The sequence below is a fragment of the Myotis daubentonii genome, chromosome 3, assembly GCF_963259705.1.
Source record: "Myotis daubentonii chromosome 3, mMyoDau2.1, whole genome shotgun sequence".
Taxonomy (NCBI): Eukaryota; Metazoa; Chordata; class Mammalia; order Chiroptera; family Vespertilionidae; genus Myotis; species Myotis daubentonii.
In genome coordinates, this window is record NC_081842.1 from 214,737,091 (window position 1) to 214,751,559 (window position 14,469).

The following is a 14,469-nucleotide window of genomic DNA, read 5'->3' on the forward strand; positions in this document are numbered from 1 at the left end:
GTGTTCTGGTGGCCAAAACAGCAGGAGCAAAGGGAGAAACGTACATGAGGAACAAGGGTTCCCTCAGCTTACTGACCCCGTGACCTTGGGCAAGTCACTCAATGTAAGACAATTTATGTCTGTTCTCCAAAGAGATGACTGATAGATATACTGGAGTGGGCAAAAGTAGGTTTACCGTTGTGCTGTGAGTACACAAAACACAGGGTTTATTCTTGTATCATTGCTTATTTATGATTAAACGTATCTTTATTATTGAAAGTATTACAGATGTCCCTTTTTGTATCGTTATTTATTTGTGTGTAATGAAGGGCGGCAATGTGAGCACTTACCAGAACGTGCCTAAGTGCACTGTGCCATTGTGCGATTCCTTTGAGCTAATAAAGCTCTTGTAATCATCATACCCTGTGTGTCATTTTTCATACAGACAACTGTAAATCTACTTCTGCCCACTCCTGCATGAAAAGATGTTCAAGGCCATCGGAAAAGATGCCAATTAAAATCACCATGAGATACCACCTCACACGTGTCAGAATGGCTTTCATCAAAAAATCAACAAACAAGTGTCAGCGAGGAAAGGGAACCCTTGTGCGCTGCTGGTGAGAGTGCAAACAGGTGGGGCCGCCGTGGAAAACAGCATGGAGGTTCCTCTAACAATTAGAACTCCCTCATGACCCAGCAATCCCACTTCTGGTATGTACCTGACGAAATCCAAAACACGCATTCAAAAATACACATGCACCCTATGTTCACTGCAGCATTGTTTACAATAGCCAGATATGGAAGCGACCTGAGTGTCCATCGGTAGACAAGTGGATAAAGAACACACGGTACATATACACAATGGAATATTACTCAGCCATAAAGAGAATGAAATGCTGCCATTTGTGACAATACGGATGCTCTAGAGCAGTGGTTCTCGACCTTCCTAATGCGGCGAACCTTCAATACAGTTCCTCATGTTGTGGTGACCCCCAATTTCATTGTTACAAATGGAACATAATTAAGGCATAGTGATTCATCACAAAAACAATATGTAATTATATATGTGTTTTCTGATGGTCTTAGGCGGCACCTGTGAAAGGATCGTTCGACCCCCAAAGGGGTCGCGACCCACAGGTTGAGAACCATTGCTCTAGAGGGTATTATGCTCAGTGAAATAAGCCACAAAGAGAAAGACAAAAGCCATATGATCTCACTTAGATGTAGAATCTAAAAAACAAAACAAAAATAGACTTGTATATAGATACAAAGTACAGACTGATGGTTGCCAGATGGGAGGGGGTTTGGGGAACTGGGTGAAAAAGATGAAGGGATTAAGAAGTAAAAATTAGTGCCTTAGCTGGCTTGGCTCAGTGGATAGAGCGTCAGCCTGCGGACCAAAGGGTCCAAGATTTGATTCCAGTCAAGGGTATGTACCTCGGTTGTAGGCTCCTCCCCCCATACCTCTACCCCCCCCCCCAACCCCCTACCACGGCCCAGGCTCTGGTCAGGGCTTGTGCTGGAGGCAACCAATCTACGTGAACATCGATGTTTCTCTCTGTCTTTCCCTCTTTCTTCCACTCTCCCTAAAAATCAATGGAAAAATATCCTCGGACGAGGATTAACCACAACAACAAAGGAAGTGCAAATTAGCAGTTAAAAATCATCATGGGTTGGGGATGTAAAGAACAGCATAGGGACTATAGTCAATAATATTGTAATAACAATACATGGTGCCAGATAGGTACTGTATTTATCAGGGGGATAATACAGGGGGGTCATTTTGCAAGTTCTATAAATGCCTAACCACTGTGCTGTACACCTGAAACAAATACTGAATGTCAACTGTAACTGAAAATTAAAAATAAAATTCAAAAAAGGCAATTTCTGTCTAAATTGTCCCATCTATATAATGGGAATAAGAATATTATTTCATATATTGTAAAAATTAAAAAACTACTCTATGTAGACTCCTTAGTGTTTGGCTCATAATAAACATTATGGAAGTGGTTTATTATTTTTGGTGGTTTACTGTTATTGTCACCTCTTTTTCAACTTCCCTTTTAGTGAACAAGCATTTTCCGTCTTTGTATACACACCGTCCCTACTTCTGGGTCTATACCCCAAAGAATTGAAAGCAGGAACTCAAACAGATACGTGTACACTCACCTTCATGACAGTATGGAGTCACCATCACTAAAAAGTGGGAACAACCCGAAGATCCATCAAGGGATGAATGACACACAAAAGTGGTCTCTCCACACAATGGGGTGGAATGGCACTGTCCTTACAGGAAGGAAATTTCGACGCGTGGGCGAACCTGGCAGATTTAAGCTATGCAGCAAAATAAACCAGACGCAAAGAACAGCTATTAGTTGACTCCGCTCCTGCAGGCACTCACATTAATGGGGCAGGAAGAATGCTGGTGGCCAGGCCTGGGGGACGGAGGGAGGAGGGAGTGGCAGTTTAATGGGGCAGGGTTTCAGTTTGGGAAAATGAAAAGCTTTGCAGATGGATAGCGGTGACGGTGGCACCGCAAAGGGAATGCATTTAATGCAAGCGAACTGTACTCTGCAAACAGTAAACTGGTAAGTTTTAGTTGTGCATATTTTATCACAATTTTTAAAAGCACCACCTCAGAGGAACCCTCTGTAAAGTATACGATCGCCTAACCACTATGCTGCATACCCGACACTAATACAAAATAATATTGAAGGTAAACGGTAATTTAAAAAAAATGTTTTAATTAAAAAACGAACCGTAAAATCTAAAAACAAAAAAAAGAGCACGTGCGCTCCCTCCTTCCCCAGGAGCCAAGGACGCGCGGCTGGTCCAGAAGGGGGCGCGTGGGTCCTCCCGGCTCAGCAGCCGCAGCCGCAGCATGAGTCCCCCAACCTGAACTCCCGTAACTGCAGGCCCCTGGGTGGCCCTTCTCCGGCCCCTTCCCGTGCTCAGGGTGGCTGACAGTGCCATCTCTGCTTCCCACGCCACGGCCTGGAAAGCTGTCCGTCCAGAAGCTTCCTCTGACTCCCAGGGGGCAGAGCCCACATCGTCCCGGTGTTACTCTATTCAGCCCATTTCACTGCTGCACAGCGGGGCACAGGATGGCCCAGAAATAACGGGGGATAAACAGCCCAGGCGCAGTCACCGCCTACGCCTCAGGCTCCAGCCCCTTTCATGAAGCATCGCCTGGCAGGTGCTCCCAGAGGCGTCCAGAAAAATCCGTGCAGCCCCCCAGCCCCCCACATCCCCTGTTTGCAAGGAAAAGCTCACTAGTGGGCAGTTTTCCGGACCCTTCCTCCCTGCACAAGCCCCACAGGAGGCTGTGTGCCTCCTCCTTGGAGGAGAGTAAGTCTTCTCAGGAGGCCGCACTTTTCTGTTAATTCCTACTCTGATATTCTGTTAATTTCTATACGTAACATTTTTTTCTTTAATTTTTTTTAAGTTTTTTTTTATTATTAGTTTAGGTATTACAAATGTGTCCTCATCCCCCCCATTAACCCCCAACCTCCCCCCACACACACAAACTCATGCTCCCATCCCCCCGTTGTCCATGTCCATTGGTTTGGCTTATATACATGTATACAAGTCCTTCTGTTGATCTTTTCCCCTTACCCCCGCCCTCCCCTACTTTCCTTCTGGGGATTGATAGCCTGATTGCTGTTTCTCAGTCTTTGGGTCTGTCCCTTTTCATCAGTCTATGTTGTTCTCTATAATCCACAAATGAGTGAGAGCATGTGGTATTTATCTTTCTCTGACTGGCTTATTTCACTTAGCATAATGCTCTCCAGTTCCACACATGCTGTTGCAAAAGGCAAGAGTTCCTTTTTTTTTTTACCGCAGCATAGTATTACATCGTGTATATGTACCACAGTTTTCTAATCCATTCATCTGCTGATGGGCACTTAGGCTGTTTCCAAATCTTAGCTATGGTGAATTGTGCTGCTATGAACATAGGGGTGCATATATCCTTTCTAATTGGCGTTTCTGGTTTCTTGGGATATATTCCTAGTATTCTTTAATTTTTTTTATTTATTTATTGAGTTTAGAGAGAAAAGGGAGAGAAAAACACCGATTTGTTGGTCCACTTATTCTTATATGTGCCAGGGGATGGAACCCTCAACCTGGGCGTATTGGGACAACGCTCTAACCCACTGAGCTACCTGGCCAGGGACAAAGCTTTTCTGATAAAACATATCTGTGGGGGTAAAAGGATGAAGGTAAAACTAAAAGCACTTCCCACTTTGATTTTGTGGGCTGCTTATGTGGGGAAATTTTAAAAAGAACATTTTCTAGTTATAAGAGGAAAAGGGAGGAAGAAAGAAGGGAGGAGGGAGAATATCAGAAGGAAGGGAGGGAGGGAGGGAGGAAAGGAAAGGAAGCCAGCCACACTTCTTGGTGGAGCTATTAAACCATTTTTGTCTCAACTCAATTTCCTCCTTCGGCTCTTAAACTAGTCGCCTATCTCCACAGACAGACTGGGCCCCCTTGACCTGTTCTTCCCGTTTGCCCCCAAGCCCCCCGTCCTGTGGCTGACAAATCCCTCCACACTCTCAGGCTTGCCCTCCGGGGCCTCACAGCTGCCTATCCTTGTCACCCTGTTCAGAGGGCTTGGTTCACCCACTTTCCTCACCAGACCTCAAGGCAGGAATTACATCTCATTCATTGTTGTGTCATCCCAGACCGGATTACTTCTTAAATAGTGGGACTTGCTAAAATTTAGAAGGAAGAAGTCAGAGTCGTCGGACAGGTTTATTGAAGTTGAGCAGTTTGCTCCTAATCCAAATGGTTTGTGGTACAGGCTGCGTGACACCTCTCTGACCACAAGGCCCATCCCCAAACGAGGGCAGATGAACACCTGTTCATTCTGGAATGTAGTCGGGCGTTAAGCTTCGGCCCCGCGTGACTGACTCATGGCTCGTGGGTCGGCCGCTGGACCCCGATCAGGCTCTCTGGAATGTCTGCTTGCACACCTGGCCCTCGCAGAACATTTCCTGGGATCAGGAGGAAGGAAGAGGAAGGAGGTGACTTGGCGCGTGGCCTGTTATTACTCACAAGGATCTGACGCCAAGCGTGTGCTGTCTTTGCCAACCCCCTCCTCCAACTCTCACACCAACTCAGTTCTGACAACTACCAACCCAGTGTTAGTGCAGAGCCCACGGGTGCAGGGCTCACTGCCCCCACTTCTGGCATCAATCGAAGTCCCAGGCCCCCTGTAATTCTGACCAACCAGTTATAAATTGGGGGTCCCCGTGACTCCCTCCTCAAGTGCAATAATTTGCTAGAATGGCCCGGCCGGCGTGGCTCAGTGGTTGAGCATCGACCTATGAACCAGGAGGTCACGGTCGATTCCTGGTCAGGGCACATACCCGGGTTGTGGGCTCCATCCCCAGTGTGGGGTTGGGGGACTTCTAAATCTCAATCTCTTCATTTTTAAATTGGGAAAAAACAGTAGATTGATAGAATTGCTGGTCATGGTCTCCCAGCTTAACATTTTCTTCAACGTTAGATCATCTCACTAAAAAGAAGAGGAATGTGGCAAGTACCAGGTGGAGCGTGTCGCCTTCGATCCAATGGGTCCAGCCTCTGTCCTTCTTTTCCCCCTTCTGGACACAGGTGAGTCTGTCATTGTCCCAGGTGACCAAGCTCTGCACGGCAGAGGGAGAAAACATTGGTTTGTTGTGACAGGATCTCGACTATTACTAAGTTGACGGCCAATTAACCTGGCAAAGTTAAGGGCCTGTGTTATTGCTGCGATTTTTACCTTGCATTTTCTGTTATCCAGGCCTTTGGTATCTTCATCAAATTCTTCTCCAACTTTAAACTGAACAAGGTAGTTCCTGAGGCTGCTGTACGTGTGGATGGTAAAAGAATCCCCATTCTGCTCAATCACCTTCTGCGGCTTCAGCAGCTTGGCTATCTTCCGGGTGGCAAAGTCAATACCTTAAAAATAAGTTTAGAAAGAAATCTCAGCTTTCACCAGAGAGGCAAACGCAACAAACTTGGCAACTGTCCTCGGAAGCGTTGCATTCGATGGCGAGTGTTTCCCTGACAGCGTCACTGTCATCTGCTGCTGAGACGCGACCTGCAGGGAAAGCGATCCTGGCGAACCTCCATCCAGAGGCTGGTTTAAAAACTTCAACAGCTTTGGGGGAAGACGCAGTGGGCTGGCGCGTGCCTCAGGGGTGGATTGGAAGCCGGGCACAGCAGAAGGAGGGCACCTCTCAGCTGCGGGTTTTTTTTTTTAATATTTTTTTTTATTGATTCCAGAGACAGAGAGGGAGAGGGAGAGATAGAAACATCAAGGATGAGAGAGAATCATGGATCGGCTGCCTCCTGCACGTCACCCCCACTGGGGATCAAGCCCACAACCCGGGCATGTGCCCTTGACTGGAATCAAACCCAGGACCCCTCAGTCTGCAGGCCGATGCTCTATCCACTGAGCCAAACCGGCCAGGGCACCATCTGCGGGTTTTATCACCTGCGTTAGGGGGTGACAAAGAGACGAGGAAGCCATCCAACCTCCATTACAGCAACTCTGCCTCTTTCTGCTGTATGTATGTACGCTTCAAATGAAGACAGAATTTGAACAGTTTCTGAACAACTATTGAAAAAACAACAACACACACACACTCCCAAAACCTCAAAAACCACTGCAATCATGCACACGATTCTATTCACTTAGGAATCTTGAATAAGCTTTAAAAAGGGTCACAGACGAAAACATGGAATACTGTGAAGGTCAGGGTTTTGATATAGAAAGTGGATTTGAACGCCGTTTCTCATTTATTAGCTTTGAGCATGTGGTATGGCTAGAGGTTGTGAACGCTTGCTCCCTATTCTTCAGGAATTTATAGCCAAGAATGAAGGGGACACAGAGTAATCAAAATCCCCCTTTAAGAGAATCTGCTCCAGTGAAAGGAAAACTGAGAACAATCTTCTTGAACCTAAAAGCGCTTGGATTATTTGAGTTCTGTGCCGTAAATCCCTGTAAATGCCATGTGCTAATTTTACACAGATTCTGAATAAAGGACATGGACTAATTCACCGAGCACTTTGTTAATTTAAATATTTAACTGGGACGAAGACCTCAAGCTCTGTTTTTGGCCAAAAGGGACAGATCACCTGCCTGTATTTTCTTCCATCCAATGAACAAGATAAGGACTTTCTGGTTTTTATTACAGGAGCCATCTTTATACACTTGAAATATAAACCTCTGTGTTTAAAAAAACATGTTTTAGTTCACTGTGTAAAGTCATGAGACATGGCTCAGATAGGAGAGAATGCTAACTCCCAAAATGAACTTAATTCAAACAACTGAACGTAAAAGGAGCTTTCACGTGCTCTGGCTGGTGTGGCTTGGCTGGGTAGAGCGCCATCCCATGCATCAAAAGGTCCCTGGTCAGGGCACATACCCAGGTTGTGTTCAATCCCTGGTCAGGGCACAGGCAGGAGGCAGCCAATTGATGTTTCTTTCTCGCCCCCTTCTTCTCTCTAGGATCAATCAATACTTTTTTTTTAAAGGAACTTTCATTTTTTAAAATGAAATATAGGATTTATTGTAGGTTTTCTACCCAAGTATCCTTGTAATTCTTTTTTTTTCTATTTTTGGTAATTTTTTATTGTGGTCAATACACACATTTTACCCATTTAAAGGCATACAAGTCAGTGGCATTGAATAATCATAATGTTCTGCAACCAACAACATTATTTATTTCCAGAAATTTTTCATCACCCCAAACAGAAACGCTGTATCAGATGGGGTTCAGGACACTCTACCTCAAAACCTGGCACCTTGGCAGAGTGAATATTTCCAGCCACAGGTCCCTGGGGAAGGCAGGTGCAGGGGGGACCCTCTGACCTCCCCCTGACACAGCTGATAAAACCCTCAGGTGAGAGGTTCCCTCCTTATAACTGGGAAAGGAGCAGCCTCAGCTTCACCCACAAGGGACACAGAGAGGAATCTGAACACTTGCTAAGTTTCTAAGCTTGTTGGTTACTTTTTAGTTCTACAATTTCTACTTGTTTCCTTTTCATCTCGGCAGATGTTACTTTTCATAGAGTCTGATTTCTTGCCAAAATTAAGCTCAGCATAAGTGCTTTATAGTCTGTTTCTGATCACTCCAGTATCTGGAGACCCTGTTTGTACACGCAGACCCAGGGTAAGGTCCTGAGATTGAAAAATCTACTTTTGCAAGTGGAGGGTAGGAGAGACCGAAAAAATAGGCTGGCCCCTCCAGGCTGATAATTAACAGAGTTTCTTAGGGGAACATCCAAGACATGTCTTGGATGACTACAAGATGAAATGGACCCCCTCACTGCTTGGCAGGTGCCAAATAATTATATAGGGTAAAGTGGGGGGCAGTCACAGGTAACGGCACCTAAATGCTACCAGGTTCGGGGAATGACGTTACATGCCTGACTAGGGCAGGACAACAACCTGTTCCAGGGACCAGCGCTGGCAGGAGGCAAGGGAAGGGGGCGAGTTTATGTCCGAATGAACGTCAGCTACAATAAGACAGTCTTTAAGGGGATTTGCAGAAAGTCACCTCCTTTCTGGCCCGGTCCAGCTTGCAGGATGCTAGCTGGTCACGTCATGGAGCCCTCTCTTCCACACTCTCCCCTCCCACCTGCACCAGGACAGACAGCAGTTAGGGACACGACTCTAGACTCTTATCAGCCTGGCACCAGAAGAGCCTACATAATAAACGTTACTAAGTAGCCCTTATTTTCTCTTTGTTTTCCCATATATTTACTTTCCTGTTGTTTGCCACCCTGGGAACTCAGAGTCCCTTTGTCTTGTCACTTCTCTCGTCGCTAAGAAGTTATATAAGCTCAGGCTCTCCCACTCCTTTGAGATACTCATCGCCCCAGGCCGAGTGTGTCCACTTCTGTGTGTCTGTCCTTTGTTAGTCTAATCCTCAGGGCCCCTGCCAATGAACCAGGTGGGTAGAGGAAAATACAACTTTTTCTTCTGTACAAGGTTTTGTGTGAATATAAATCAGATTTCGCTTGAGAAGTTCCAAACTTCCCTACTTAGTGTGAGAAAGGACGGGGAGGCGAATCTGAAAAACACACGGGGGCACAGAGCTGGACATTCCAAAGTGGTCACAACGGCCAATTTTCTGTCATAGGTATTTTACCACAATAAAAAAAATTGGACTCCCAGTTCAATTTACTGGTGGGGAAACGGAGGCCTGGTCTCAGATAAACGGAGGCGAGCCAGAGCAGCCCCCAGGCCCCCGTATTCTCAGCAGCTTTGGTCCATCTGTCAAAAGTGCCACTGATCGGTGGCATTTCGTCAAAGGCACTTGGCACACAGTAGGTGCTCAGATGCAGGAGTCTGAGGAAGGAGACTGAGGGCTGGACAGACTGGGGATGGGTGAGGAAGGCAGGCCTCCGCCATCAGGGCGGGGAGCACCCTCCAGCCCTCTGGGGAGAGAGGACATGGGTCAGACCCGCGGGTCCGGCACTCCCCTGCCGCGGTCCCTTCTCCAGGCCTCGGAGACCAGGCTCCCTAAGCGCTCAGGCAGCACGACCCACCCTCCTCGGGGCTGGAATTGCACCCCGGAGGCGGGGATCGAGGAGCGGGAAGCGCCCTCTACGGGGCCTGGGTTTCTTGACACCCTGCAGTCCTCGAGGGGAGAGCGGAGGCCAGAAACTAAAGATTTCAAACTCGGTTCCGAATCTAGCGGCACCGGAATCTCCTGGGGCGGGAGCCGCCCCAGACGCCCCTGGAGACGCTGCGGGACGGGGGCCTCCCTGGGCACCCCTGTGTTCAAGGGATCCCGGCCCGGCTGCCCAGAGCCCCGCGTTAAAGGCGGCTGCGGGGTGAGGGTCACCTGGGGAGGGGCTTCCATCCGGGGCGCCCCTCACCTGCTCGCACCCCATCGTGTCCCTGAGTCTGCCCGCGAGGTGTCCCACGCCCCACCACCACCACCACCACCTCCGCCTGGTTACCAATCCGCGCTGGGCAGGAGCCGGGGCGACGGGCAGGTAGAGAGACGGTGGAGGGGACGGGAGGAAGGAAAGGTGGGGGCTTGGGGGGGACTGGAGGGGCGGTCGGACGGGCGGACGGGCGAGGGGACAGGGGTCCCGGCTGGGGAAGATGGAAGGCTGCGGCAGGCGGAGAGGCGGGCTGACCGGCGGGCAGACTACCCCGGGGGACGGGGACGGGGGGAGACGGGAGGACAGGGAGACGGGGTAACCCGGGAATGAGAGGACGGGCAGGCGGATCGGGGATGCAGGACAGACTGGGGACGGGCAGACGGACACGCGGGGGGAAGAACGAACGTGGGAAGGAGAGACACGGAGCCAGCCGCACGGGGAACGGACGGACACCCCGGCGCCTTCACCCGGACCCGAGACGGCGCCCGCCTGCGCCCCTCCACGGCCCCCGCCTGCGACCACCCACGGCGCCCGCCTGCGCCCCTCCACGGCCCCCGCCTACGACCCCCACGGCCCCGCCTACCCAGGGCCAGCATGTAGCCCTCGAAGTTGTCGCTGCTGCTCAGGTTCCAGGTGCCGCTGAGGTCGGCGGGCATGGCTGGGCTGGGGGCGACTGCAGGGCGGGCGAGCAGCGAGCGCTCGGCCCTAAGTGCGGGGCCGCGGAGGCGGGGCCGGGCCGGACCGCGAGGGGCGGGCGGGGAGGGGCGGGGCGGCGGCCCCCCCACCCCCACCCCCACTCTCTCCGAGGAGCCCAGTCCCTCCAGGCTCCCTTGGCCGCTCGCGCCTGTTCTCCTCGGGGCTCCTCCTCCTGTCACCCCAAACGTGCGCGGAACCCCGGCTGTGATCCAGGCCAAGAGTTAAATGTCCATTTCTGACCCCTCCATGAGCTCTAGACTCAAACATATTAATGGCCAACTTTGAGCGATTCCGATGTTTGTTACTATTTGTCACAAAGACCTACTTCTCCAATAGTTACTTTGTTATCTCCATTGGACAGAGACAAAGAGAAGGTAAGTAACTTGCCGAAGGTCATATAGGGGTGGAAGAGTCTGGATTCAAACGCAGGCAGCCTGACCCCCCCACCCCCACCCCACCCAGAGCTCCCACGCCAGCTCTCACTGCCTACCCGATGTCTCCACTGGATGTCCTATAGGCCTCTCAGACTGAACACATAAGACAGAAGCATAAAACAGAGGTATTCTCCAGCGCCCCTCTTCTGCAAATTGCCCCACTGGTCACCTGGTGCTCACTGCGGATGGCTCCCCTGTTTCCAACCCATCAACAGGACCTGTTGGTTCCACATCCGAAGCTAAGCCTTTCTCATGCCTTTCCTCCGCCCTGGCCTGGCTGTTTCCACTCTGATCCTAGCAAACCATTCTCCAGCTGTAGCCAGAGCGAGCTTTTGAGAGATGTAACTCGGATCTTAGCTCGCCCCTGCTTAAAACCCTCTGCTGTGGTTCATAAAGCCATTCCTGAGGGGGCTTCTGGGTCCTCCTCCCACAGTTCCATCCTGACTCGAAACTCCAGTCCCGCCAGGTGTGCTGTGGCCGCAGCGCTGGCAGAACTCAAACTCTCGCCTTCCTCGCGTCTGTGTCTGGTGCTCCCTCTTCCTGGGCTGTTTGCCTCCTGGGTTTTGCCTAGCTGGCTCCTTGGGCTTCCAGTTCAAACGTTACTATTAGGGGCACAGTCTTTCCTAATCATGCTCTCGGAGAGCAGAGGGGAATGCTCCCCAAACGCCCGGGCCTCTTTCCAAACCCTCGCTTTCTCCCCGGGAGGCGAGATGAGTCACCTGATTGGGGGCGGGGGGGGGGGGGGGGGGGGGCAGCTAGGGCGACCACCACGCTGGTTCCCTGAGGCTGAAGGAGTGAGTGTGACATGGAGCCCAAGGTGTGATATGGAGCTTTCACGGCTGAAACTGGAAACATTTCAGGAAAATCTGAATGAGTTCCTTGCCATGGATCCATCTTTTATCAACTCGGCAGTGAATCTATCAGAAATCCTAAACACAGGGTATTTCATTTTTTCCCTTCTCCCCTTGGAACACGAACTTGAGGGACCCACACGTTCCCTCCGGCAGGCTGCTCCAGAGTCTAGCCCGGGGAAATGCGTGTATAAGTTATTATCTGCCTTCCAATGTAACGACTGAAAAATAACAAAAAGCCATTCATTTGCTCACAAACCTGCAGTTGGGCAGAGCTCTCAACTTCATGAGGCATCAGCCGGGGTCACGTGACTCCGGTTTGGAAAAGTCACTTCCCAAATGGTTCAGTCTCCTAGCTGGAAAATTGGTGTTGCCTATCTCTTGGCTGGGAGCACAGCCAGGCCTGCGGGCTGGGGGGCAGGTTCCTCCTCACTGGGCCTCACCATGGGCCCTGGGCAGCGTGGGCGCTTTCACAGCAGGGCTGGCTGGCTGGGTTCTAAGAGGGCGTGTCCCAGGAGGACCAGGAGGATGCTGCACATCTTTTCTGACCTGGCCTCAGAAGTCATCCAACATCACTTGCACCATCACAGACCCACCTGGACCCCAAGGGCGGGAACACGGACCGCATCTCCCAATGTCACATGGAAGAGCATGTAGAACAGCAGGTCTTAGAATGGCCACCTTTGAAATAATCTGTCACGGGAACCCATCCCTCTTCCGACCCTCACACTGAGTTATGACCTCTAACCTAGACTTTGTCAGGAATTGAAATGCTCTTTAGATTCTCCATTTGTTGCTTTTTTCATCTTATTTCCAGTTGGGTTAGAACTTGGACAGAGAAAGCCTTGGATCTCTTCAAAAATCTCTAAGCGTCACCTTTTCAGAACAGCCTTTGATATCACTTCTAATATACATTGTGGAGAGCGGCTACAGCGTTTGGACAGGCTCAAGCCTGGGCCTAATGAGAGGGCACGATCCTCTCGTGGCAAAGCAAGTCCCAGCACAATTATAGCCAAAGGCGACAGTTGTGAGCTTGACCTTATGGTCCGAACCTGTAGCCCCACGCGGCTGAGTGATGTGGGCTGCGGGAGATGCAGCAAGTAAACAAAGCTTAATCCCGTGCATGTAATCAAGTAGATTCGAAACCCAGGAGTATGTTGTAAACATCTTGACCATGCACTTACTTTGCGTGATAGAATCTGGCTATAAAATAAAGATTTGGCTTACAGGCCATAGTGCTGTCTCTCCATCAGCGAGGGCAGCGTCACACCCAGACCCAGCTTTCTTCTCTTGTCTGTCTTTTCTTTTTTAATATTTTTATTAATTTCAGAGAGAAAGGAAGAGGGAGAAAGAGACAGAAACATCAATGATGAGAGAGACTCGCCCCCAACCTGGGCATGTGCCCTTGACCGGAATCGAACCTGAGACCTTTAGTCCGCAGGTCAACGCTCTATCCACTGAGCCAAACCGGCTAGGGCTTGTCTTGTCTTTTCTCAATCCTTCACTGCCCCCCGCTCAGGCTCACCGAACCTGGCTGTGCTGGTGCGGCACCATACAGTTAGTCTGCAATCACATCTCTGCTTACTACCTTCATAATGATCATAATTCACAATGATCTCTTTTTGGTTCGTTTGTTGACTGCCTTTTAAAAAAAAACAAACACACGTATTGATTGGGTTTAGAGAGAAATGAGGAGAGAGAGGAAGAGAGAAACATTGATTTGCTGTTCTCCGTGTTTAGGCATTCATTGGTTGGTTCTTGGATGTGCCCCGACAGGTGATGGAACCTGCAGCCTGGTGCATCGGGATGATGCTCTAACCCAGTGGTCAGCAAACTGTGGCTCGGCAAACCGCGGCTCATGAGCCACATGCGGCTCTTTGGCCCCTTGAGTGTGGCTCTTCCACAAAATACTGACTTCTGCGCATGGGCCACGAAGTTTCAATCACACTGTACGTGCGCGCCCGCACGTGGTATTTTGTGGCCCCACCCCATAACAAAGAAACAGAATTTCCAGAGGGTGAGGCCCAGAAATCAGGATTTGAAAAAGATTCCCAGGTGATTCTAATGTGCATTCAAGGTTGAGAACCACTGCTTTAGTGGAATATGACAGGCTGTTTTCAAACCCTGGAATTACCTATACCTTGCCATTTAATTGGGCACAGAACTATGAACTCTGACTAGATTTCTGGAGCATGAAGCCTGTTTAAATTCCAGATGAACAGGATATGGAGAAATCACGCTTACTTCCTATCCTTAAAATCTTATTGTTCTAAATCTTGGCCTGAAAATGAAGGTCACAGAAATAAGTAATAATGATTTTAGCATCTGTGCTGGTAGGTATGGCTTTTGGCCAGCCTGGGCAAGGGCCATCTAGTAGGGCTAGGGTTGAATTTTGGTTGAAGTGCCATAAATTGGACTTGCCCATGGGATAAGGAGTGATTTTCTCCTTTTTATTTTATTTTATTTTATTTTATTAATTGATTTTAGAGAAGACGGGAGAGGGATAGAGAGATAGAAACATCAATGATGAGAGAGAATCATTTATCGGCTGCCTCCTACATGCCCCACACTGGGGCTCGAGCCCGCAACCCAGGCATGTACCTGGACCGGGAATTGAACCG

The 14,469-nt window shown here is 49.6% G+C and overlaps 1 protein-coding gene and 1 long non-coding RNA gene across 2 annotated transcripts in view; one reads left to right on the forward strand and one right to left on the reverse strand.

Annotated features, from left to right (window-relative positions):
* LOC132231709 (uncharacterized) overlaps positions 1–14,469 on the forward strand; it is a 319,045-nt gene that overhangs the window by 269,594 nt on the left and 34,982 nt on the right. The window lies entirely within an intron of this gene.
* RBP7 (retinol binding protein 7) lies at positions 4,356–10,530 on the reverse strand. Its single transcript, XM_059686138.1, has 4 exons — positions 10,451–10,530; positions 5,744–5,922; positions 5,526–5,627; positions 4,356–4,973 (listed from the first exon to the last, which is right to left on the reverse strand). The coding sequence occupies exons 1-4, from the start codon at positions 10,521–10,523 to the stop codon at positions 4,923–4,925; spliced, it is 405 nt and encodes a 134-aa protein (XP_059542121.1). The 5' UTR covers positions 10,524–10,530; the 3' UTR covers positions 4,356–4,922.

Coding starts and splice junctions, on each gene's coding strand:
- RBP7 (XM_059686138.1), bottom strand. CDS start 10,523: ATGCCCGCCGACCTCAGCGGCACCTGGAACCTGAGCAGCAGCGACAAC. Junction 5,923..10,450: donor GGGCTACATGCTGGCCCTGG/GTAGGCGGGGCC, acceptor CTTATTTTTAAG/GTATTGACTTTGCCACCCGG. Junction 4,974..5,525: donor AAGGCGACACGCTCCACCTG/GTACTTGCCACA, acceptor TCCTGATCCCAG/GAAATGTTCTGCGAGGGCCA.